Here is a 26,592-nt window from a genome sequence, read left to right on the forward strand (position 1 = left end):
AAACATTTAAAAATTATAATTTTTAATACCCTCCTGCCCATACTATTAAGTTACTAGCTTCATTTTTATTATTAATTATGTACACTGTGTAAAAAGGCAATTTAGGTAATAGATATTCAGATTATACCTGTATGGTGTGGGAATCACTGGCTTGTCCAAGAATTTCCAGGAGAACTGGATCAGACACAAAGAAGAATCTTGGAAACAGTAATCTCTTCTTCTCCAAATACCTTTAAATAAAGTCATGTTACCAAATGGCTTTCCCTGAATTTTTGGTTTTTTAGCCAAGACACAATCTCTAACATCTTCGGTAAGATAATAGCAAATATCTATAGTCATTTCCCATTTGCCTCTGAAATGTGTGGTTAGAACCAAAGTCCATGGTCTGTCATAGACAGCACTTGGGAAAGCGAGACAGGGATTCAGAGCAAGGCTGTTCCATCACCCATGGTCTTCTTTCTCAAGAGCCCTCTTATGACCTTTCTAGGAGTATTGCGAACTTCATGGCTTAAACCCAGGATGAACACATAATCATCTCCAAACCAGGATACTGGGGGAATTGAAGGGAGGAACAACTAACCATGAAGTCAGGAAAGAGGCATAAACTTGGAAAACCTAAGATATACTATAACTCCATCTCAAACAGAAATTGAAAATGAACTGCCCTTTAAGAAAATTATCTATAACTTTGGTTAATTGTTCTCTTTGTGCACATCTACATTCCGTGCCTGTAGTGAGCTGAATGGCAGCCCCTCAGAAGACAAGTCCACGTCCTATTCCTTGGAATCAGGGAATGTGGCCTCATTTGGAAAAAGGGTCTTTGTAGATGTATTGAAGTTAAGCATCTCAAGAAGAGATAATTGTGGATTATCCACAGGAGTTCTAAATCCAATTATGAGAGTCCTCATCACACAGAAAAAAGAGGGGAAGGGCATGTGAAGACAGAGAGATGTGAGTCATGTAGCCACAAGCCAAGGAACTCCTAGGGGCACCAGAATCTCAGAAAGGCAAGGAAAGGTTCTCCCTTACCACCTTCAGGAGGTGCTGACACTTTGATTTTAGATTTCTTGCCTCCAGAAATATGAGAAAATAGGTGTCTGGTGTTTTAAACCACTCAGTTGGTGGGCATTTGTCATAACAGCCCTGTAAAACTAATCCAATGCCTTAACTCACAGACCCCCCCCAATCAATGGTGTCTTTTTTTTTGCAGAAAAATTAGGTTTATGTTAAATTCCTACAGCCACTTCCTAACGAGAAACATCATCAGTTTTATTTAGTTGTTTGGGATAAAATGCCATCACACATAAAATGACAGGAAATGTAAAACTGCAGCTCTTACCCCGTGAGTGACTTCTGACATACTTCCAACTGCTCATGCAAATGAGGTAAAAGTTGCCCCATGGTTTCATCTCCAACACAGCAACTGATCACATTGGGGTTCTCGTGAGCTCGCTGCATTATCTTTATCCATGACTTGTCAATATTCTGAAAACGCTTGGCTTCCTACAAACAGGCAGTAAAAATTAGCATTTGAATAAAGCAAAGTCTTCACTTTGGAATCGCCTCTAGTTCTATTAGTCCTCAGTCTACATAATTTAAAGGAGCATTTTTTTTCACCTGAATTAATTCTGAACAACAAAAACCCAGAGTCATAAAACTGCTTATTGAAATACTGCTTTGTCACAATGGGGCTTATCGCTTATTTGTTTTCTTACATTTAATACATTCTCAAAATGCCACACGATTAATTTACAGAGCTATCAACTTAAAGCTCAAATCTAGTCTTCCAGCACCCCAGGTGTTTGGTTTGATGAGCAAACTGAAGAGGCATGAAAATTATTTGATCTCAAGATCTTTTGAATAATTACAGCTCACAAGGACCCCAGGAAAAAGAAAATGAAAAAAAGAAATAAAAAACCCAAAACAAAGCTTCATTTACATGTTTGCTAATGAAATTTTTCTATTTACTATGGATGATATTAAGCTTTGCATTCAGTTGCAAAAATGCCTCTAGGAAGGCAATAATCTTGCCTCTTTAAAACTTTAAAGGGTATCTTTTAAAACACTGCAACTTTCTGATTGAGAAAGAAAAGAATTATGCTTAAAACAATGTTACAATGAGAAATGAGCTATTTTCAAAAACCTTTTATCCTTGATTTTAATTTATATAGAGCCTATAGTTATGGAAATTTAGGAAGAGCAGGCTTAATTTTATAAGAGGGCTGTTACCTTCTTAGAATAAATCTATCAGTAAGTTTATTTATTTCAAAGGCCCCAATAAAGCTGTTTTAAATATTTTGTTAAGGGCTTAGAAGGCTAAATTTCCTTGTCCCACAGTATGTGTTTCATCTACTATTAGTTGACTTAGTGATAGTTAATTTGCATTTATACAATACAGATTAATCTTAATTCTACTCTCAGAGGAATATTATATGAGGTCAACTCTTGGAGGAGATGAATTACTATAATCTAGTAGTACCAGATTTGAGGGGTGCCTGGGTGGTTCAGTTGGTTAAGCGTCCAACTTCAGCTCAGATCATGATCTCATGGTTCATGGGTTCGAACCCTGCATTGGGCTCTGTGCTGACAGTATGGAGCCTGCTTGGGATTTTGTCTCCTCTTTCTCTGTCCCTCCCCTGTTCTCTCTCAAAAATAAATAAATAAACATTTTTTAATGTAATAGTACCATATTTGAATATATCTGACATCGTCAGACAACTGGAGATTTGAAAATATGTGATTTTCTTCTAATGTAAATAAAAAATGAGCACATTTTAAAAACCTATTTTGTAAAGGAGCCAGACAGTAAATATTTTGGGCTTTGCAGGCCAAACGGCCTCTGTTACAACTCCTGAACTCTGCTGCTGCAATGCTAGAGCAGCCGCATACAGAACATAAATGAACAGATATGGCCGTGTTCCAATAAAACTTATTTCTACAAACAGGTGAATGGACCACAGATTGCCAACTCTGGTTTCAATAATCAAGACACGTGGTGCCTGGGTGGCTCAGGGGGTTAAGTGTCAGACTTTGGCTTTGGTAATGATTTCACGGTTCGTGAGTTCAGAGCCAGCATCGGGCTCTTGACAGCTCAAAGACTGGATCCTGCTTTGGATTCTGGGTCTCCCTCTCTCTCTCTGCCTCTCTCCCTCTCTCTCTCTCTGCCCCTCCCTCAAAAATAAACGTTAAAAAAATAAATACACGAGTAATCAAGACAGGACCATATGGCTTTATAGACTTCTACAGAGACATATAGACAACACTAATCAAATTATTCTATTGGTAGTTACAAAAACCATATTTACCTGAGGTAGCTGTTTGGCAATATCTCCACCTACAAATACAGCTTCAAGATAAACCCAAAGGTTCTGGACTACTAGCCACTCTTCAATAATATCTGAGGAAGTGGACAATTTATAAACCCAATTCTGGATGTTTTTTTTAAATGGAGCATTATATCTAAAAAGTGAAAATGGAAAAAACACTGTATTTTAAGGATACAGATTCAGAAAATAATATGGCTTAACAAAGTAAATGACTTGAGAAACATTCCTTTGGAAAGGAACATTTTTTTCGCTAAAAGACAGTTCCTAATAAATTTCACACAACTAATGAGATATTTGCTTTTCTAGGAGTAAAACTCATTTAATTACAGCGAGTTTACTTATTTCCACATATTAGTCATAGACTAGGAAAATGGACAGAGTTTTGTGATAGAGGTGCAGCAAAGGAATTGTGTTGGTTGTTTCTGGGAGTAAAGAAAAGACAAGGAATAAAGTGTTTTTACAAGACTTCCATGAACCAAATCCAAGTAAGCACCACCTGCGAGAATAACATGGCTATGTCACTGGTCTGTGAAACTATTACCATGAGGCCAATGTCAAGACTGAGGGTTGATGTCCATTTACCGATGTTGCTCTTCTCATCCAAAGCCTGCTGATTCCGCCAGGCACTGTGCCTGGATTGTACTGTGTTAGAGATCTAGAATAGCTGCCCCCAAATAGCATGCCTCCTGCTTTCTCAACATCAGGGCTAGATGAAGGATTCGTAAGAATTCAAGGTGTCCAGAAAGCTGGGCACAACCAAGTAAGACAAGAAACACAGTGGATGTCATGCAAGAAGTGACAGGAAGATACTGGGTAAGGACCCAATTGCCTACAATCAGATTAAGAAGCCAATTTTAGTTTGTGGGAATGAGAAGCAGTTTTGATGTGGTATAGTGGCATTTCCTGGTGATTGGTACTTACTGGCAAGGTTCTTAAAACTTGTCTTGATCTAGGACAGGTTGTTCACATACAGAAGAAGGTCTGAAGGGGGTCCAATGCCTGAGTACAACCCATAACTTCTCTAGAAGCCCATGTTACACATGGAGGTATAAAGTGAGTTATACAGAAATTGTCCCAAGGAGATAGGTAAGCTATTCAGAAAGTAAGAGGCATTTTTCTCAACACCCAAATTATACTGTCCATCTGACCTGAAGCTGAAAGGAAGTCAACATGCTAAAAGCAATCTTCAAAATTGAAAGATGAAGACCAAGATGATAGATGGGCATTTCAAGGGGTTGAAGCAAATAGATATTTGAGGTCCCAAATGGTCCTGCACAGAGTGGGGAAAAAAGAGTTATATTTGATGGTGTATAACTTCCAACATGAAAAAGGGAGACTTGACATAAAATCTAGCATAACCAGTTTCAGTCCTATGGCCAGGTCCCTGCATTGCACAACTTTGCATGGTGGAACCTGTCAAGACTAATAGGGAGTGCCATAAACCAATCAGGAACCCAGAAGGAAAGTGTCACAATCCAGGCAATATCTGGAGTCAAGTCTCACCCATGGAATATATAATTTGTTTCTGAAGTCACATCCAGGTCACCAGAGGGATGCAGCAGTCACCGCCTCAACATTGAGTTTATTAGTACTATAAATATTATACTGATCAGGCTAAATGCAAGTTAAGTATAAAATTAATAAAGCCCTCAAATCCTGAATTCTTTGGCCACAGACACTGTTCACATGAATCCACAGCTTTTCTTCAAGAAGTCATCATTTGGCAGGGGGGTGCTTGGGTGGCTCAGTCAGCTAAGCATCCAACTTTGGCTCAGGCCATGATCTCACAGTTTGTGAGTTCAAGCCCCATATCGGGCTCTCTGCTGTCAGTGCAGAGCCTGCTTGGCATCCTCTGTCACCCTCTCTCTCCTTCCCTCCCCTACCTCCCCCTCAAAAATAAATAAAACATTTTAAAAATAACTAAAGAAGACGTCATCTAAGCAATCAAGTTGGCAAAATTTGCAATGATCCATGTGGAAATAGTATTCCATGAAGTCCAGAAACTACTCAATATCCCATGGCCACCTTTGCCAGGATTATTCATATTCCCTGAAAGCCGAAGACAGAAGTAGGATCTTAACCCTAGAAAGTCAAGGTTAAGGAAGGAAACTCCTAGAAGTAGGAGCTTTGGAATTAAGTACATTATCCAAATATAAGAAAGCCTTTGGAGCCAGATGTCATGCAGGATATCATTCATTAACCAGTGATCCCAATCTGAACAAGGGATATTAGAATTCCCATATCTAGACACTGACCTCTGCTAATGATGAAGTTGTGACATATTTCTTAATGTATTACAGTGAAGAACAGTTGAGAATTACTGCATAGTCAGCTAGGGGATTAAAGGTTGCTAATGCCCAGATTAGTATACCTGACAGCATACTTAGTCTGACTGATTCACATTTTCTAAAGCTGCACATAAGGTCACAGTCACCTTCCAGCTGGTTCAGTAGTCCAATGATGGATAGGTTGTTTCATTTAGGGCACAGTAAACCCAGCATGTAAGTAGCCACTTTTCACCACAAAAGATGCATGAAGTGTTTAAGTAACAAGTCCCTAGTGATATATAGTTCTTTCATGTGTTGCCAAGATACTTCTCCTGGGCCAAGATACTTCACCTGGGCCACTGGATGAACACTTGAGCAGGGTTAACCAAGGAGGCCGAAGATGACAGATTGGAGATTTGAAAGAGAAAGAAAATAAAATAGATCATGGTGGGGGGTGCAAAATGTTCAGGAGATAAGCTGCCTATTTGGGGGAAAGTAATTATGATGGGGCCCACCAGGAAAATAGGATGGAGAGATGAGTATCATAAAGAAGAGGCAGAGGACATGATTGTTAGGGAAAACAGGCCGCTTGTGTGAGAAGAGACAAGAGTGAGCACTTTAGGTCAGAATTTTGTATTATGACACAGCTGTAAAACTGGGCTTTCACCTAGTATTATATAATTCTAAAAACCAAATTAAAACCTTCCCCCCAAAGTATAAAATTACCTGTTGCTTAGTAAGGAACCTAAGACCATTAAACTATCCTCCATCAAGGTGATAATTTCTCCAGATTCAGTTCCTTTGAGAAGGAGCTCTCCCTTTCCCTTAAATGAGGCAAAACTCAGGTTCTGGTTGGTCCAGTTTTCAATCACCTGAGTCAGCTTGGCTTCAATATCCTTCTCTTTAATGGCAGATATGCAAATGTCCTTCAGAGGGAGATCAAAGAATATGTCACGACATTTTCAACTATAAATTTTGTAAAATCGTGAATTTTTGAGCTTGGACCTAGAAGTCATAGTCATTTTGTGGCCAAAAAACCCCCCCAAGACTCAAGGGATGCCTGGGTGGCTCAGTCAGTTAATCTTCTGACTCTTGATTTCAGCTCAGGTCGTGATCTCACGGTCATGAGATTGAGCACTGTGTTGGAAGCAGGGCATGGAGCCTGCTTAAGATTCTCCCTCTCCCTTTTCTCCTCCCTGCTCCAAAGAGCAGGAGGAGGAGGAGGAGGAGGAAGAAAGAAAACCAAGGCTCAAGAACATCATGTTACAAGTTCAAGTAAGAACCCTCTGACTGCTAATTATTTTATTGTACCACATACATACAATAGCAGAACTTAAATCATCATGTTTTTTTATTATATTTTTCACTGGAGCTTTCTAGCCAAAGTGGAGATAATCCCAGCTGCTCTATCTCAGCAGCTTGCTATAAGAAACAAGTGAGAATATATGTGGGAGTCCTTTGAACTCTTTAAATAGCAGAGAATCATTGCCATATTCCTGCCTGTTCTGGCCCTGATATGAATATCTCATTTGCTTAAAAGTCATTCTATTTTTTTTTCTTACAAGTTTTCCTGTTTTTCTGAAAATCTTTGATATGAAAATCTCACAGGGAAAATAAAAGAAGATATTTTCCCCACCATGCCTGTATTTGTTTGCATACTTAGTGTAACAGAATCTCATAGATGGGAAGGAATTGAAAGGTGCAAGGTATTTCCACACATAATTATGATCCAAATTGTCATGTAGGAAATGTCCTCATAGTGGTATGACTTGTCATGAGTTCTGAAGAGGGAGAAAGGATTTCTTCCTGCAGTCAGGAGGGAAGGCTTCATGGAGGAGGGAGCATGTGAGACTGAGTGAGATTCCATTGGGTGGTGGGAGGAGACATTCTACAGCAAGAGAAAAGAGCTCCTTTGGAGGCAGTGAGTCCAATAACAGAAGGAATCTGCCTTGGTTAATAGCAGAACATGCAAACAGGATGTATCAGGGTACACACCGCTGAGATCCCATTTTGGGGTACAAATAGTAACTGAAGCTTAGAATTCTTTGGAATTATAGTGTCTGACGTTAGCTCAGGTCATGATCTCACAGTTTGTGGATTCTAGCCCTGCATCAGGCTCTGTGCTGACAGCTCGAAGCCTGGAGCCTGCTTTGGTCTGTATCTCCCTCTCTCTCTGCCCCTCCCCTGTTTGTGCTGTCACTGTCTCTCTCTCTCAAAAATAAACATTAAGAATTTTTTAAACAGCCCTACTTATAAGAGTGAAATGGTCACCAAATAGTATTTGTTTCCGTCAATAGTATTTGAATGACATTTATAAACAGTACATAATGTTTTGAAAACAGAATTTCTAGTGTACATAGGTTGTTAAGAAGGGAGAAAGGAGAGGCAGGAAACTCAAAATCATATATACAAGAGATTTCCGGTCACATGGTACAGTTCCCTACCTCCAAAAATATAGAATAATAGATAAAATACAAAAAAGAGCAAGTAAAAACATAGCCAGGTTTACAAACCAAACAAACATCTCCGTGAACCGAAAGTGAAAAAGATACGCAAACCAGTGGGTGGAGAAGAAGCCCTGGCCTGAGGGCTCTGGTGAGTTGCAGGGAATGGGGGAGCTGTTATAAAGGGTTTACATAGACATATCTGGCTACATCCCAGGGTCCAGCACAGAGACAACCCACTGAAAACTGTCCAGCCTTTCTGGGAAGAGGGCCTCTTTGCTTATCTTACAGCTGCTGTCTGAGGGTCAGGCATCTAATGTTCTCTCCAAAGATAGAGGGGAGTGGGCACCATTGTTGCACTGTCCTCTACCTCACCCCCAGGTCACTGCTATCTCCTAGAAAGAAGCTTATGCACATGTCTGGAACCCTGAGTTTTTTGTTGTTGTTGTTGTTTGTTTTGGGGTTTTTTGTTTTTGTTTTTGGAGCTGTCATCCAGGGGATGTCTCTTGATCACCTGATTCTGGCAGCAACTGAGGCTTATGTTTGAGGTGCCACGGGACCATAACAAGCCAGGAAAATGTTCTTAACCAGCTATGTACCCCCAGTACAGAAACAGCAGACTGGAATGCTCAGTGAGACCTAACGGTTTAACTTCACTGCTCTGGCCTGAGGAGCAAGCTTCTAATTAAACATATATCTAAGGGCCAACTCTAATCCTCTCCAGAGACTTTGAAGGGCAGGTGCTCTCTTCATATTCCTTATGCCATGTTGCCAAATTCTGGTGTCTCTAAGAAAGGAGCTTGTGTGAACAGCTGTTGCTGTTGGTCAAAAAGCACATCACTTGATGGCCTGAGTCAGGTGACTACTGGAGAATGTGTTCATGGGTTCAACAGGATAGTGGCAAACAAAGAAGGTTCTTACCTGACTATCATCCCAGGGTTCAGTGAAGAGAGAACATACAGAAATGCCCAATTCCTAGTGTTCCCTGAAAAGATGTATATTTACATATTTAAAAAGTTGCTGCCTGAAAATTTGGCTTCCAATTGGCCTAAATCCACTTTGGAGCCTGATAGGTCTCGTTACACCTTCAATTACTGGGAGTAACTAAAGATAAAGTAGACTACTAGAAGAAACAAAGTTCTGAGAGCCAAGCAAGAGCTAGGGTGGGCTTGAATGATAAGGCTCATCTCCTCCATAAGCCTCCTCCTTCAAGACTGAGAGAGGTGGCTGTTTTATATAATGCATAAAAACTGACACAGAGAGGAAAGTAAAATAAAGAAACAGGAATATTGTCCAAATGAAACACGATAAAAACCTCAGAAAAAGACTTCAATGAAACAGAGATGGGTGGTATACCAGCTAAAGAGCTCAAAATACTAGTCACAATAATACTTAACAAGTTCAGGAGAAAAATGCATGAACAAAGTAAGAATTTCAACAAAGAGAAAGACAATATTTTAGAAGTACCAAATAGAAGTCATGGAGCTGAATAATACAATCACAGAATAGAAAAATACAATAAAGGAGTTCAATAGTAAACTAGATGAAGCACAAGAAAGGATCATGAACTCAAAGACAGGGCAGCAGAACTTACCCAACCAGAACAAAAAGAACAAAGAATGAAAAATAGTGAAAATAACTTAAGGGACTTATAGATAGATCACATTGATCTTGAACCCTGAATTATCAGAAATAATAGCTGATAACTCCCCTAAGATGGGGAAGGAAACAGACATCCACATCTAGGAAGCCCAGGGAGTTTCAAAACAGATGACTCAAGAGACCGACACCAAGACACATTAAAATTGAAGTGTCAAAAGTTAAAAACAAAGAGAAAACCTTACAAGTAACAAGAGAAAAACGTGTTACCTACAAGGGAACTCTCATAAAACTAATAGCAGATTTTTCAGCAGAAGTTGTGCAGACCATAAGAGAGGAGCACATATAGTCAAAGTGCTGAGAAAACAAAACAAAACAAAACAAAACAAATGCCATCAAGAATATCCTACCTGGCAAATTTGTCTTTCAGAATAACACAAATAAGATAAAGAGTTTCCAGATAAGCCAAAGCTAAAGGAGTCCATCGCTACTAGACAAGTCTTACAAGAAATGTTGACAACAAAGCCAAGGAAACACAAGCAAAAATACACAAATGGGACAATATTAAACTAAAATGTTTCTGCATGGTGAAGAAAGCCATCAACAAAATGAAAAGGCAAACCACAAAGGAAATAAAATATTTGCAAATCATAAATCTGATAAGGGGTTAATATCTAAAATATACAAAGGACTCACACAACTCAATTAGGAAAAGACCGCAAACGATCCAATTCATAAAAAAATGAGAGAGGACTCAGACATTTTTCCAAAGAAGACATTCATATGGCTAACAGATGCATGAAAATGCGCTCAACATCCCTAATCCTCAGGGATTAACAAATCAAAACCACAGTGAGATGCCACCTCACACCTGTCAGAATGGCTATCTTCACAAAGACAAGAAATAACAAGTGTTGGTGAGGATGAGAAGAAAAGAGAACCCTTCCCACTGTTGGTGGGAATGTAAATTGGTGCAGCTGCTATAGAAAATAGTATGGAGGTTCTGCCAAAAAATAAAAAATAAAAAATAAACATAGGGATACATATGATCCAGCAATACTACTTCTGGGTATTTATTCAAAGAAAATGAAAACACTAATTCAAAAAGAAAGAAACCAGAACATAGATACTGAGGACAGACTAGTGGTTGCCAGTGGTAGGGGGTGGTGAAGTGAATGAAATGGGTGAAGGTGGTCAAAGGTAAAAACTTCTAGTTATAACATAAATATGTCCTGGGGATCTAATGTACAGCATGGTGACTATAGTTGATAATACTGTATTGTGTTTTTTGGGAGTTGTTAAGAGAAAAGTTCTCAACACAAGGAAAAAAAAATTAACAATGTGTGCTGATGGATGTTAACTACATATATTGTGGTGATCACACTGTGATTTACACATGTATAGAGTCATTATGTTGCAAACATAAACTACTAAGTTTATATCTCAGCAATAAAAATCATATAATTACAGAAATTATATCTCAATAATAAAAAAGAAATACCATACCATACTAAGCACACACACAAAAAGAAAAAGAACCAATTTAAAATCTTAGAAAGGAAAAATAATATGTAGTAGATTAATAAGAAAAAGTATAGAATTAGAAATTTGGAAGGTGTTCTGAGGAATTCACCAGGAACGTAATACAGAATTAAACAGATTTTTTTTTAATGAGAGTGCAGTTAAGGGACAAGGAGGGTAGATTGAGGACCCCTCAAGTGAACGTATTTCAAATAATCATCTTATCTTCTTGAGTTATTGTATTATTTTGCAAAATCAAAGGATGTTCAGGATCATTCCAAATTTTGAGGGTACATTATATAAGGCAATTAGTACACCCTGAAATAAAATGTCTGTACAGTTTTCAGAAAGGAAAAAGATTTTCTTAAAAAAAAATTTTTTTCATGTTTATTTCTGAGGGAAAGAGACAGAGACAGAGCATAAGCAGGGTGGGACAGAGAGAGAGATACACAGAATCCAAAGCAGGCTCCAGGCTCTGAGCTGTCAGCATAGCACACTACACAGGGTTTGAACTCATGAGCTGCAAGATCGTGACCTGATTCAAAGTTGGATGCCCAATTGACTGAGCCACCCGAGGCACCCCAGAACAGAAAAAAAAAATGTTCTTTAATGAACCGGTGATAAGATCTTATAACTTTTGTACCTCAATGTCATCCTTATTTTTAAGTAGTGGTGCTTCCATAATATTTCTAAGACAAAACGAATCAGATTCCACATCAAAGGGGGTTCCAGTTAACTCAGAGATTCGATCCCAGTGTCTCTGTTTCATTGCCTTATTGGTCATCATTTCCAGTAGAGGACATGACTCACTGAAATCATCAATTCTTTTTTTCAGATCCAAAAAAGCTTGCCAATCTTTAAGCCCTTTTGGGAGTTTACGACACCTTTCAGGGAAAAAAATTATATTATTACACAATTTCTTTGACAAAGTTGTTATGTATCTATAGCAATATATCAGAGGATAAATTCATTTGTGAAATGCCTACAAAACCCTATGAAGATAGGCACTAGAAAAAAGTAAGCTTAATTCAATTAAAACTCACCTGTTTTGAAATTCCTGCAGTTCTGCATTAATTTTTTCAATGTCTACATCTCCCCAAAGTATTTCATAATAACCGCTAATATTGCTCATTACGGTATCATAGAGTCCATACAGCTTCTGTAGCAGGTTGAGTTCCTTTCTGGGAAGCCAAATATTTAAGTAATTACATAATGTGTATTTTAAAAATAAATATCATTATTGGATAGACATAATTCATCCAATCAAATATTTCATACATCACGTGTGTACTTCATAAACGACAAAATGCAAACAACCCTGTTGGTTTCCAAACAAAGATTTTATCAAAGCTCCATCAATCAGGTCAAGTTTACAGCTCTCAAATATTCCAAGTCATACTATGACTTGACCCTAACAAATGGCTTGATTATTATTACCATTCCAATCATTGCAAACAATGGGATCAGAACTTGATTGTAAGATCAAAGCTAAGGCTAATATTTTAATTTTTTTTTTATTTCAAATGCAAGCTGGGTTTTTATGAGAACATCTGTCCCTAGGAAAGTGACTTAAACATCACTTTCCCACCAAAAGTTTGCCCTCATGTGCCCAAATGGAGTTATATACATAACAAGAATAATAGGAGGGATTATAGATCCCTAGAAAAAGTCCTTTGTTGTGTAATATACCAAAAATTGAGTTTGTCAAAGCTCCCAAGAATTCCTCAACCCCCCTGGACCCAATTTCAGTTTTTGAGTTTATTTCTTGAGCAGCTTTAACTATTTGTAAGGATTAATATTCATAACTTTTATTGTTTATTGTAAATAATGCAAAGGCCAAAGTTAAAATTTGCTTATGTTTTTCATAAAGTAAAACTCATTCTATCTTGCAGTTATCAAATGTGTACACTGGGCCCTTTTATAAATCTAAGACACATTCTGGAATCTTAACTCTTGTTTTTCCAATTCTTGTTTCATTTTGCTGATTCTTAGAAATGATTCCATTATTGATCATGGAGTGTTTCCAAGTATTCTAAAAATGACTAAAGTAATACAAAAAGAATGACAAGATCTTCAATAAGAAAGGGACAACAATTTTTCCTCAGGTTTCTTATTGTGTTGCCCAAAGCACTGCATCATCTTTTAAGAACACTGGAGAGACACTGTTTTTGGGTGTTTTTTTTTTTTTTAATTTTTTAAGGATTCAGAATTGTTCATTTTTCACGTAAACCAGCAAAGAGAAGACAACTGACAAAAGAAGGTGCTTCCCAAGTATTAAATAGGAAAGAGACACAGAGCAACACACTAGACTCTACCTGTGATAGTCCACCTGACTATGTAAGTGAGATCTCAGACTGTGGCTCTTTAGATGATAATTACCTAGATGAATTTTACCCAAATCAGTAATTTATGATATTTTTCCATAGAGGCTAGGGCTTCATCATGCAATTGTTTACCATCCTAGAACCTAGACCATCCCATTTTGTGAAAAGGATAAATGACTGTTCTTTCATTATCTATGATGTTTGTGTACGTCTTATTTGGGACATCCCCTAAGTAGACAGATGCTGAAGGCAGATGTGTACTCAAAGGAGACAGATGATGCAGAAATGAAAAAGTTCATTAACTTGATTCTTCAAATGTAAAAGTAAAGTTTTTTTGCACTTATGATGCAAGAAAGATGGTGATCCTCTCTTTAACAAAATTATGAGTGTCTGAGTTTTCAACAGTTCTGGGTTTTGGCAATGCAAGTCCAAGAAAAGTAAGAAGTGATAATAAGCTAGAGCTGTTGGAGATGGATTTGAAACTGGAAATCAGTGTCTACAGAATGGGTACAGTCCAGATTTGTGCATGACAGCTGATAAGCAGTTGGTGGTGTCACCAGCGAGAACCCAAGGACTGACCTTTATTGCCCCCACTGCTTGTACTCACTAATCTTTGTCTGAAATTTTTCCTTAAGCTCTTCTTTCTGGCTTACCTCTTAACTTAGGCAAAGGAAACCTGAGACCACTACTCAAAAGACCTCCCAACCTCCCAGACCCTTGGAGCTAAACTCAGATGGACCATAAGGTGACCTCTGGAATGACTTACAATCACCTTTACCGCATTATAATACGAAACTCTCCACCCATGGAGGAGCACATGCTTCATTTACATAACATACAATGTGTGTATTGGCTTGTTTCCTTAAGGCACATGCACAATATCATGGTCGCCTTTACAAACAATGACAAGGCTTTCCTACTGATATATTCATTTTAACCCTAAATGAAAGGAACCCATTCACCTTCTCTCAGGGAGTCATGGCTTTGGAAACTATTCCTCATGATCTCCTTATTTGCTGCAAACCAAGTTTTCTTTGTGTGACACCTTAAACTTGTGGAGCTTCTGACTCACCAAGGAGCCAACTCACATTGGTTCTGCTACAGTCGGATTCTGAAGTCAATTTCCACTTTGTGTAAATATCTTCAAACTAGGGTATTATGAAGTAAAAGTTTTGGTTTTCACTGCTTAAGTTCTTATTACATTTTCCAACAAAAGTGCTTTTCACCATTCCTTTATTTGTACTTTTGCAAATGATTCATAAATTACTTAAATATAAAAACTAAATAGTAAATGAGGATGATTATTTTCCCTAGAATACTGAGAGTTAAAAGAAAACACCGAGTCTCAGACTAAGCGTGCAAAGAATTAACTAGGGAATTTATGAAAATGCAGCACCCAACCCTGCTGAGATCCTGATTTAGTAAGTCAGGGCAAAGAACAGACATCTGCAGTTCTAACACAATTGGTCATCCGGTTAAGCTTGGCAAATGACTGCTTGAAAAAGAATACAAACCATCTACCCTTAGGTAGTCTGAAGCATTAATTTATGGTCAGAAAATTTCTTGTCTGTTTTGCAAAGACATGTTATGACTTTGAATGAGATTAACATAAAGTTCTTTTTTAAAGCCCTGATCCTATAAAGCTAAAGCCACTGTTTTGATTTTGTGTTTGAGAAAAGTTATATAAAATTCCATTAAGATATACTTGCTTAATTCCTAGATCTACTTACTATTTAAAATCAATTAAGTTCCTTGGCCTTCAATCCTGATGAATTCTATGTTTAGTCAGAAGCAAAGCACCATTAGCATAAATACAATAAGAGGGGCTGAAAAGCCAAGGATGGCTATTCTTCTAAATAAACAAAAAATATACAAAATTGCAGTGCTTCTGCACAATAATTGGCACTATTAAAAAAATAGTGAAGGGAAAAAAAATAAAGCACAGGCTAAATATAGGCCACAAATACCACAACTTTTGCAACATATTTTCAACTCCTCAAGGACATTTGTTGTATATGGCAACAATGCGACCTGTAGGTCAGGAATAGCCAGGAATAAGGAGAATATTTAAGAGTGTTCTAGGTGAGACTGTCTCCATAATAAAGGATTTAACGATGACCTGATTCTTCTAAGGGACAGAATTTAATTAGTTGCATGTAACACTTGTACAACTTTTAAACTTACCTAGTTTTGTGTAAAACCTCATAATCAGTCACAGGCAATCCAAAAAGTTGTTCACCAGATGAATATGTAACAAACTTCCTCCACAGATCATCAAAATTGGCCTATAAAAGATTTTTAAGTTGTAGTAAAGTATAATTAATTCAGGCCCCATTAAGGTAGAATTTATTATAATTGGAATAAAAGCTACATTGAGGTTTGTTTAATAATATCTGTGACACAAGGATCTGTGAAAAAATTTATACTGATACTAAGCTATCAGAAGAAAAGTTAAGCACTTAGTAAAATTGACTTTTAAGCATTCTGAAAGGATCCATTTTACATAAAATTTTTTCTTTAATAAATTAAGTGGTCCCCAGAAGACCTATATTTCAAGTTCCCATAAATATGTCTGAAAGTAATAAAACTGTATTTTAAAAAATCTATAATTCAGGCTTTTTCACTAATTTAGACTTGTCATCTCTTCTACATAGTTCAAATGAGTGAGTATGGTCCTTTCAACCCTGTTTTCCCACCACGCAATAGTCTATAAAATGAAGGATTCCATTTCAACACTATTTGAAAGAATTCCAACAATCTGAATCAGTGAAGTTAATGCACACGTCTGCCCTTTGAACCAAAAGTAGAATCTCCTATACTTACAATGCTAAGTAAAGCACAAAAGCAAATAGAAATAACCCACCTGTGATGAGACATGTGTGCTCTACGTAAAGGGTATAAAATATCAAGAGGGATCCCAAATTTTCAGCCCTGAAGAATGTCTGGCATCAGACCTCACAATACCCAGATAGTGAATCAGATCTGACAGATATGTTAGTATATTTTTTTCTTCAAATTTTAATTTAAATTCTAGGTAGTTAACCTATAGTGTAGTATTGGTCTCAAGAGTAGAATTTAGTGATTCATCACTTACGTATAATGCTCAGTGCTCATCACAAGTGCCCTCCTAATACTCATCACGCATTTAGCCCATTCCCCACCCTTTTCCCTCCATCAACTCTCAGTTTGTTGTTCTCTATTGTAAAGAATCTCTTATGGTTTGTTTCCCTTTCTCTCTCTCTTTTTTCCCCACTTCCCATATGTTCATTTGTTTTGTTTCTTAAATTCCACAAATATATTTTAGAGGAGCCAAATCAGGAAAGTGTGAAGACCTTGGAGGAAACCCAATGGACTCTTGATTCCTAGAAAGGGCCATATTTTTCACTTTTTACATTTCTTGGTGGTTATTACAGTGGTTACTCAACAAATTTACTGACTAAAGTATCCATGGGACCATGTAAACACTAGAAAAGGAGAAACAAAATCTTTAAAGTTAATGTACTTTAAACTAATGATATTTAAAATCTTGTCTATGAGGTAAAGACTATTGATGGATGCCAGTAACTCACCCCCTTTTCCATTCAGTTCCCAAACAATATAAAAAGACCCAAAGCACCAACCGAATGGAGAGCAAAATAATCAGCTTTGTCAACTGAGTGCCCAGTAACTCTGGAAATCAGAGTAAAATTGCATCAGAAAACACCACTGCACCCTGAGGCCCCACATGAGGCTTCTTCTTCTTTCCACAATCTAGGTCTTCACATCTGCTTTTCTTGGGGGTTGGAGGGTGATAGGGTACCTGCTTTTGAGGAGAGTTGGGTCACATGTTCAGCCAGATGCATGGCGAACAGCCTGCTTACCTCATACCCAAACATAGGCAGAACAGAAGGAGCAAGATGGCAAGAGATGGGCCCTTCAATGTCTTTTCAATGAAGTGGCCACACCCCTGGTAAAAGGGTGACCCATTAAAGTCCCAGTTGCTAACCAATAAATTGGTAACTCCTGAGGGAAAGACAGGAGGTGGGTCTACCTTCAAAATACACCCTGGCTTCAACCACTGCTCATCAACTCCAAGGCCACCAGGCTGGTCCACGTTACTGTCACTCTGTCCGGATTACCTCAATAGCTTCCTAATTACCCTCCCTGCTTCTACCCTTGACTGTCAATAATCTACTCTCAACACTGAAGCCAGAGTGAGTCTTTGAAAACATAAGTAAGTTGATGTCATATTTGCTCATATTCAGGACCTTCACACCTGCTCATTTTTCTGCCTGGAAAGCTGCTTTTCCAGATACATGCTGGACCTGTTCCCTCATTTCTTTAGGTCTCTTTTCAAATGCCACCTTTTCAAGGATGCCCTCTCTGGAAACCTTCCACTTTACATACACACAACCCAGCATGTTATGCCTCTTCCTACTTTATTTTTTTCCTCGGCACTTATCACCATCCAACATTACTATTTTCATCCTTCCTCCTGCCTTTATTGCCAAGGGCTTCTGCTTGACTCAGCTGGCAGCCATCAGGTAAGCAGATCAGTCTTGATCCTGGTTCCTCCAGAGACGCAGGCTTTCCCCCAGAGCCCTGGGGACTTCAGGTAGCAAAGGATCAGAACCTCATCCAGCATCCAGCATGAAGTGCTGGCAAGAGCAATAGATAGGAGGATCTGGTTTTAGTCCAAGAGTGACCATTATTGTCCTGAGGACAAAAGAACCCCAACAATATCAAGAGACTATGACTTTTTGTCTGAGGACATCATATTCAATGAAAGGCTGCATCCCATGAAAACCCTTGCCAGCACAGACAGATTACCTTATAGAAACCCACGAGAGTTACTGGGCTGGACCTATCCCTCTGGAGCCAGGCAGCACAGACACCGGGTTCTGTAACAGCTGATTTCACCTAATTCACACAAGTTTATTCCTCTAGGGTCAGCTGCAATTCCCGGTTGCTCGAATGATCCGGGAGAAACACTTCTCTTATCTGGGTCTGGATTTTCAATTTAAGTCATTCAAATCAAGGGAGATACTTGAAAATTGGATACCATATGAGAAATTCTACTTGGTTCTGATGGCAAAAGCCTGAACTGCCCCTCTCAGGAGAACCTGCAAGTGGAGAGATTCCATTCAACTGGACAAAAGCATGCATGGAACGAGCCTGAACCATCGCAGGTACATGCATCTAAAACAACAAGAAGAAAATTACGGACTCCACTCTTCCATGTATTTGCTTTGAAGTGAAAAGCCCAATTGTAAAGTGATAGGAAGTCATCTCTGACAAAGGTAAAGGGATATTCAGAAATGACCAGCATGTGGCAAAACTAAGTTATGAGCTATAGAAAGCCTTCACATGGTTTAATCTGCTGCAAAACTTGGGTATTCTAGTAAAGAAGAAACCCTGGGTTTTGGACCATAGCTCACATGGATTTCCTGGTGGGACAACCATGGAAGCTGCCTGAATATAAACGCAGACAGAAACCGGGGTCAGGTGAAGAAAAAAAGTGACATTTAGTAGGGGGTGCAGAACAGAGACATGTTTATTATTGTTACTGTAAAAAGGAAAGATACACAGCTTTTAAAATGTTGATTGGGAAGATTTAGTTAAGAGGAAGAGGTTAAGAGTAAAGGAGAGAAAAAGGTCAACCTAAGAAGGAACAAGGGAGAGGGGGTGCCTGGGTGGCTCAGTTGGTTAAGCATCCAACTTCCGCTCAGATGATGGTCTTGCGGTTTGTAGGTTCGAGCCCCATGTTGGGCTGTGTGCTGACAGCTCAGGGCCTGGAGCCTGCTTCAGATTCTGTCTCCCCCTCTCTCTGCCCCTCCCCTGCTTGCCCTCTGTCTCTTTCTCAAAAATAAATAAGCACTACAAAAATATCACACCTAGATCAGAGTGCTCACCACGTGGTTTTGCAATTACTATCTATCCAGCTCTCCGTCTCCCTACCAGATGTTAGCAGCTTAGAGGAAAGAACCATTGCTTAATCATCTTTCTATTGACTAAGACACAGGGTAGGCATCTGATAAAGATTTTTTCATGACTGCAAGTACAAGTGGGGTAGGGAACATAAAGAGAACATGAACATATAGTACAGCCACTACAGAAAACAGGATAGAGAACAGAAACAAATAGTAGAATTGCCAGATACTCCTAGGGGCCAGCTTACATAGGAATCCATGAATCCATAAAACATTAACCCAAATGGGTGTGTGGTTTTTCTCTAGATGTTCTCAGCACTCTGGACATAGAAAAAAATGGTGGATGGTTGGCCTGATCCAGCAAGCATTGTCTAAGGTAGGGCAAATGAAGTGGGAATTTTAAAGTCATGGATACAAAGGGAAGAAAAATAACGTATACAGAGAGAAGACAAGGAAACCATTTGTCAATATGTTAAATTTGATACATTTTGTTATTTTCATATATTTTATTATTCTATGAATTTTTATCATTTACATACAAAGAAGATGATTGGAACTAGAATAAGGTGTAAACTTAAGTTCAAAATCAAAGTCTTCTTCGCTAGAAATACAGAGAGAGCTTCTGTGAAGAAGAGCATAAAGGAATATAAGAATCAATTACATTATTTAGCAGACTAGACTACACGCAAAATCTGTATGCACTTCAAACAATAACTTTTCCAATGTAAGACAGAACACATAAATTTTTCCCTAAAATTGTTTTAAAGAATAACAATACATTGTCAATATTTTAAAAAATGAAATTTTACCTGAAATATCTGTAGCCTGTTGCTAGCTTCTTGCGGTGGTATATTTGGAACCATGGGTCCTTCCTGTAATGAATAATATAATCTCCATTTAAATTCTTTAAAAAAAATTTTTTTAACGTTTATTTATTTTTGAGAGTGAGAGTGAGTACAAGCAGGGGACAGGCAGAGAGAGAGAGAGGGAGACACAGAATCTGAAGCAGGCTCTGGGCTCTGAGCTGCCAGCACAGAGCCTGTTGCAGGACTCAAACTCACAAACCATGAGATCATGACCTAAGCTGAAGTTGGATACTTAACTCACTGAGCCACCACCCAGGGGCCCCTCTCTATTTAAATTCTTAATCACGTGTATTTATCAACTTATTGAGTTTACCTATTTTTTCCTTTTAAATCAATAAGCATTATTTTTAATTGAAATGGTCTAATTTTGCCCCATAGGTGAAGTTTTCATTTAGTTTTTGTAACAGCCTTACTGAGATATTATTCACATATCATATGATCTCTCACTTAAAACAGACAATTTGATGGCTTGTACTATATTCACAGAGTTGTTATAACCATGACCACCATCAATTTTAGAACATTCACATCACTCCAACTGCATTCATTTCTAAAGGACCATGGCACAGCTAATGAAAAATGTGACAAAATCACACCTTGCGTGAAGCTTGTACCACTAGAGCTCTGTTTCATTTCCTTTATGACTGTAAATGATGATGCTGTGGTTGTGCATTAGAATAACTGATCTAAAGTTTCAATGACAGCCTCCTTTCACTGATGGTTCAGCCCAGTGGAAACAGAGAAGCACATAGGTGGAATACTTAGAAGAAGCGAAAGGCAGTCTCTGGTGGCCATCATCCAGAAAACAGCTGCAAAAATGACTCCAGATGGACTCTACAATCATGAATGTTATGGATATGCTAAAAAATAGACCCAATTTCCAGTATAATAGAATGAGAGGGCCATAAAATGTTAACATATCCAACTAAAAGAGGTAAATTCAGCACATGTCTAAAAAAAAGCATTATATGATTACTTGGGCTTAAAATTATCTTATGAACCCAGATCCACTGCGACTACTAAAAGAAATTAGTCCATGTTAGGGAATATATCCAACTTTTGAGTTTAACTTCAAAGAGGTGAATCATTGTTGGTCATGATGCTAGGTTGAGTAGTCTGTGGGACTGAGCAAGTGTGACGTTTATTATTTATTTTCAATAACTTTATTGGTTGTCTAGTAAAAAAAAGAAAAGATCAGCTGCATAATGCCCTGGTATAGGGTATTTATAGTCTCTAACAGCCTTCCAACAACTGTACTACATTTTCAACTATGAGCATTCTGGCCTGAGAAGAGACAAGACCAAACCTTTTGTTCCTTCCACAACCTCAAAAGTTGTTGCTCCTTTTAACAGTTAAATCTTCTTTCTTCCTCTATAAAACAAGCTTAAAGGACCAGCTATCCCCTGTTTTTCCGATAGCTGCAAATATGCAAATATACCCTCTTATATACAATGTGCAAATCACAGTGTATTTCTCAAGACTCATCACTGTCATCGCATCTAAACACGCCACAGAACATTTTAACCCACAGCATGCAAATACTTGGATTACCATCTCATACGCTTCTGTGAAGTTCATTACATCCTCACGAAAAACTTCCACGGCTTCAAGAAGATTACTTTTAAACTTTGGCTGCACTTGAACTAGTTCATCTTGCACAGAAACCTAGAATAAGAAAGAATACCCAACGTGAGATGTATTTAAATGAAAATGTATTTAAATGAAAGCCGTAATTCTATTCCAGCAAGTCTGTTATCCTGCAGATGCCCAAGGATGAACAAGGTTGTCTCTGCAATGTTGTCTAAAAGACAGAAACAAAAACAAAAGAGAAATAAATAACCCAAATCCACCAACAGGTGACACAAATCATTCTAGTTCATGACCCAAGAGGCAAAGCCATCTTCTGTAACTGAGGCTAGGAAAAAGTTTTCTGGCTGATACAGTTCAGGCCATCACTGTGGCCAGTGGGACAGCTACGGCTTTAGGCCCAATCTGGGTCACATACTGGCTCTGGGGCCAAGTGAAGATCTGGGATTAATAACCTCTAGTAGATTCACGGTTGCCGTGGTTGGAAGAGTCACCTTAAAAAAAGTGATATTACTGGGTATTTAAAAAGGGGGAGAAATGTTTTCTATAACACTCCTCAAAGTTTCTGTTTAAACCTTCAATCGTAATAGCTAGCACTTAATTCATACTTAATAGCTGCCATGCTTTTTACATATGTTAACCTAGTTAATCCTCACAACAACCCTGTGTAGTAAGTGCTGATATTATACTCATTTTATGGGTGAGAAAACTGAGACACAGAGACACTAAATAGCCTCCCAAAGACCCCAGCATCAGCATGAGGCAAGGTCAAGATTCAAAATCTGGTATCGTGGTTCCAGGGCTCCTGCTCGTAAGTGTTCTCGACAACAGCATCTGCCTAGGTTGGAATATAGGCTACTTTAAGATTGTTGGTGATTGTAGTAAAGGATGGGCCAATAGGTTTAACACTAACAGTTAAAGAGATAGAACAACCTGAGTGAATCTTTTCCATTGAACAATAACAGAAAGTTGAACTTCACTAAATCTCAATGGAGGGTTCTCCCTTTCATTCCCAAGATACACTTCTCTGACTAAATAATCAATCACTTTTTAAAAATAAGTGATTAGTCAATACCGAACATGAATTTAAATAAACATGAGTATTAATAAAGCATTTTATACACACTACCTCAAGGGAGCCTCATAACCACATATAAAAAAATGTCCTAATATATTCCTGAATGATCACATCAAGAAATTGAGAAAGAAAGGTTATTAACTTGCATAAGATCATCCAATTGCCTGGTGGCAGAGTTGGAATCATGAGTCATGACCCCAATTTCAGCTCCGTATCCTTGCATCCCTGCCTTGCTTTAATCTCATTGACAGATCTCTTCATAAATAAGGAATTTTAATCCAATGTTTAATTAACATTCAATAAAATTTTCACTATAATTAAAGAATCTGGACCCACCCTTGGAGTTCATTTTTAATGTTTAACTGTGTAAATGTTTACCAACTTCAAAAATGCTTAGAGAGAAACGTATAGCTATAAATGCCTGAATAAAAGAAAAAAATCTCAAATCAGTAACCTGACCATCCACCTTAACAAACGAGGCAAAGAAGAACAAACTAAACGCAAAACAAGCAGATGGAAATAATAAAAATTATAGCACAGATAAATGATATAGAGAATAGGAAAACAACAGAGAAAATCAACAAATAAAAGTTTCTTCTTTCAAAAATAGCAACAGAATTGATGAACCTTTACCTAGACTGAGAAAAGGACTCAAATTACTAAAATTAAAAATGAAAGAGGAATATCATTAACTCCTTTTAGGAATAAATGAAATTATAAGAACATAATCAATAGAGTGAATAGGGATCCCATGGGGTATGAGAAAATATTTGCAAATCATATAGCTGATATGGAGTTAATATCCAGAATATATAGAGAACTCATACAGCTCAACAACAACAGCAAAAACCACAAATAACTCAATTTTAATAGGCAAAGGACTTGAATAGACATTTTCCCAAAGACAAAATGCAAATGGCCTACAAGCATATAAAAAGATGATCAATATCACGTATCATACAGGAAATGCAAATCAAAACCACAGTGACATACCACCTCACCAATTAGGATGTCTATCATCAAGGAAACAGAAAATAACAAGTGCTAGCAAAGATGTGGAGAAATTGGAACCTTTTTGCACTGTTGGTAGGAATGTAAAACAATTCAGATGCTTTGGAAAACAGTATGGTGGATCTCAAAAACTTAAAAATTATATGATACAGCAATTCTATTCCTGGATATCTACACAAAAGAATTAAAAGTGGGGTCTCAAAAAGATATCTGCACTTTCATGTTCATGGCAGCATTATTCACAATAGCCAAAAGATGGAAGCAACCTAAGTGTCCACTGACAGATGAATGAATAAACAAAATGTGGCATATACATATAATGGAATATTAGTCAGACTTGAAAGGAAGGAAATTCTGACACATGTTACAACATGGATGAACCTTGAGGACATTACACCAACTGAAATAAGCCAGTCACAAAAACATTGCATCATTGTACTTATATGAGGTTCCCAAAATAGTCAAATTTATAGAGACAGAAAGCAGAATGGTAGTTGCCAGGGACTGGGGAAACAGACATGAATTATTATGTAATGGATATAGAATTTAAGTTTTATAAGATGAAAAATTTCTGGAGATTGGTTGCACAACAATGTGAATATACTTAACACTACTAACTACCCTTAAAAATAGTTAAGATATGGGGTGCCTGGGTGGCTCAGTTGATTGGGTGGCTGACTGCAGTTCAGGTCATGATCTCATAGTTCATGGGCTCAAACCCCGCATCGGCCTCTGTGCTGACAGCTAGCTCAGAGCCTGGAGCCTGTTTCAGATTCTGTGTCTCCCTCTCTCTCTGACCCTCCCATTCTCACACTGTCTCTCTCTCTCAGAAATAAATAAAACGTTAACATTTTTTGTAAAAAATATAGTTAAGATGTTAAACATTATGTGTATTTTACCATTGTTTTTAAAAATCTTTGCACATGACTACAATAATCAAGCCATTAGGTTACTGGCATAAGGGTAGACAAATGAAGCAACAGAATAGAATTGACAGTCCAGAAATAACTCCCTACATTTATGGTCAACAGATTTTCAACAAGGGTGCCAAGGCAATTCATTGGTGAAAGAAGTCTTTCAACAAATGGTGCTGAGACAACTGGATACCCACATGCTTTTGCATGAAGTTGCACCCTTAACTCACACCATAAAAAAAATTAACTCAAAATGTAATAGGAACTTAAATATAAGGGTTAAAATTATAAAAACTACATAAGAAAACATAGTAGTAAATCTTCACGACCCTGGTTTAGGCAACGGTTTTCTAGACATGATACTAAAACATAAGCAACAAAAGAAAAAAAATAGATAAATTGGACTTAATTAAAAATTAAGTCAAAATTTTAAAAATTTGTCCTTCAAATTCACAGAGACAGAATGTAGAATAGTGGTTACCAGGGTTTAGGGGAAGGGAGAATGCAGAGTTACTATTAATTAGGTATAGAGTTTCAGATTTACAACATGAAAGGAATTATAGGGATATATAGTGGTAATGGCTGCACAACAATGTAAATGTCTTTAATGCCACTGAGCTGTGCCCTTAACAATCATTAACATGGTAAATTTCATGTTATGTGTCTTTTAACACAGAAAAAAAAGGGGGGGGATGGGAAGGACAGTGTCAAGACACTGAAAAGATATCTTCTTTATCCATTCATCAGTTGATGGACACTTGGACTATTTCCATAATTTGACTATGGTAGATAATGCTGCTATAAACATTGGGGTGCATGTATCCCTTTGAATTAGTACTTTAGGTAAATATCTAGTAGTGCAAATGCTGAATCATAGGATAGTTCTATTTCTAACTTTTTTGAGGAACCTCCATACCGTCTTCCACAGTGGCTACAACAGTTTTCATTCTCACCAACAGTGCAAGAGGGTGCCCCTTCAACACCTGTTGTTTCTTGTGTTGTTAATATTAGCCATTCTGACAGTCATAAGGTGGTATCTCATTGTAGTTTTGATTTGCATTTCCCTGACAACATGGATGGGACTAGAGAGTATTATGCTAAGTGAAATAAGTCAGTCAAAGAAAGACAAACACTATATGATTTCACTCATATGTGGAATTTTAGAAACAAAACAAATGAGCAAAGGGGAAGAGAGACAGACAGAGAGAGAGAGAGAGAGAGAGAGAAAGAGAAAGAGGAACCAAGAAACAGACTCTTAATGACAGAAAACAATCTGATGGTTGCCGGAGGGAAGGTGGGTGGGTGGATGGGTTACACAGGTGATGAAGACAAAGGTGTGCACTAGTTGTGATGAGCACTGGGTGGTCAATGGAAAGTACTGGCTCACTATATTGTACACCTGTATCTAATATTATATCATGTCTTAACTAGCTGGAATTCAAGCAAAAACTTGAAAACAATAAATTTAAAAAAAGAAAATGAAATTGAAAAGACAACCCACAGAAGGACAGAAAATTTTTGCAAATCCTTTGATACGGAACTCATATCCAAAATATGTAAAGAGCTCTTACAACTCAAAAATAAAAAGGCAACCCACTTTTTAAAAAAAAAGCAAAGGACTTAATTCACATTTCTCCAGACAAGATGGATGAATGGCCAATAAGTACATGATGCTCAACATCATTAGACATTAAGAAAATGAAGTCGTGGTACCTAGGACAACATGGATAAACTTTAAAACATTAT

At 37.7% G+C, this 26,592-nt stretch overlaps 1 protein-coding gene across 1 annotated transcript in view; it reads right to left on the bottom strand.

The window, feature by feature from the left end:
• Positions 1-26,592, bottom strand: part of DNAH8 (dynein axonemal heavy chain 8) — a 223,098-nt gene that overhangs the window by 107,090 nt on the left and 89,416 nt on the right. Inside the window, exons 27-35 of the mRNA XM_077754815.1 lie at positions 21,808-21,921; positions 20,200-20,262; positions 15,666-15,766; positions 12,201-12,338; positions 11,801-12,041; positions 6,320-6,519; positions 3,306-3,459; positions 1,340-1,503; positions 128-230 (exon numbers count right to left, since the gene is read on the bottom strand). Of these exons, the coding sequence (XP_077610941.1) occupies positions 128-230; positions 1,340-1,503; positions 3,306-3,459; positions 6,320-6,519; positions 11,801-12,041; positions 12,201-12,338; positions 15,666-15,766; positions 20,200-20,262; positions 21,808-21,921 (1,278 nt within the window). The remainder of the gene's footprint in view (positions 1-127; positions 231-1,339; positions 1,504-3,305; positions 3,460-6,319; positions 6,520-11,800; positions 12,042-12,200; positions 12,339-15,665; positions 15,767-20,199; positions 20,263-21,807; positions 21,922-26,592) is intronic.

This window comes from Crocuta crocuta, unplaced genomic scaffold (assembly GCF_008692635.1).
Source record: "Crocuta crocuta isolate KB4526 unplaced genomic scaffold, BGI_CrCroc_1.0 scaffold132, whole genome shotgun sequence".
NCBI classification, from domain to species: Eukaryota; Metazoa; Chordata; class Mammalia; order Carnivora; family Hyaenidae; genus Crocuta; species Crocuta crocuta.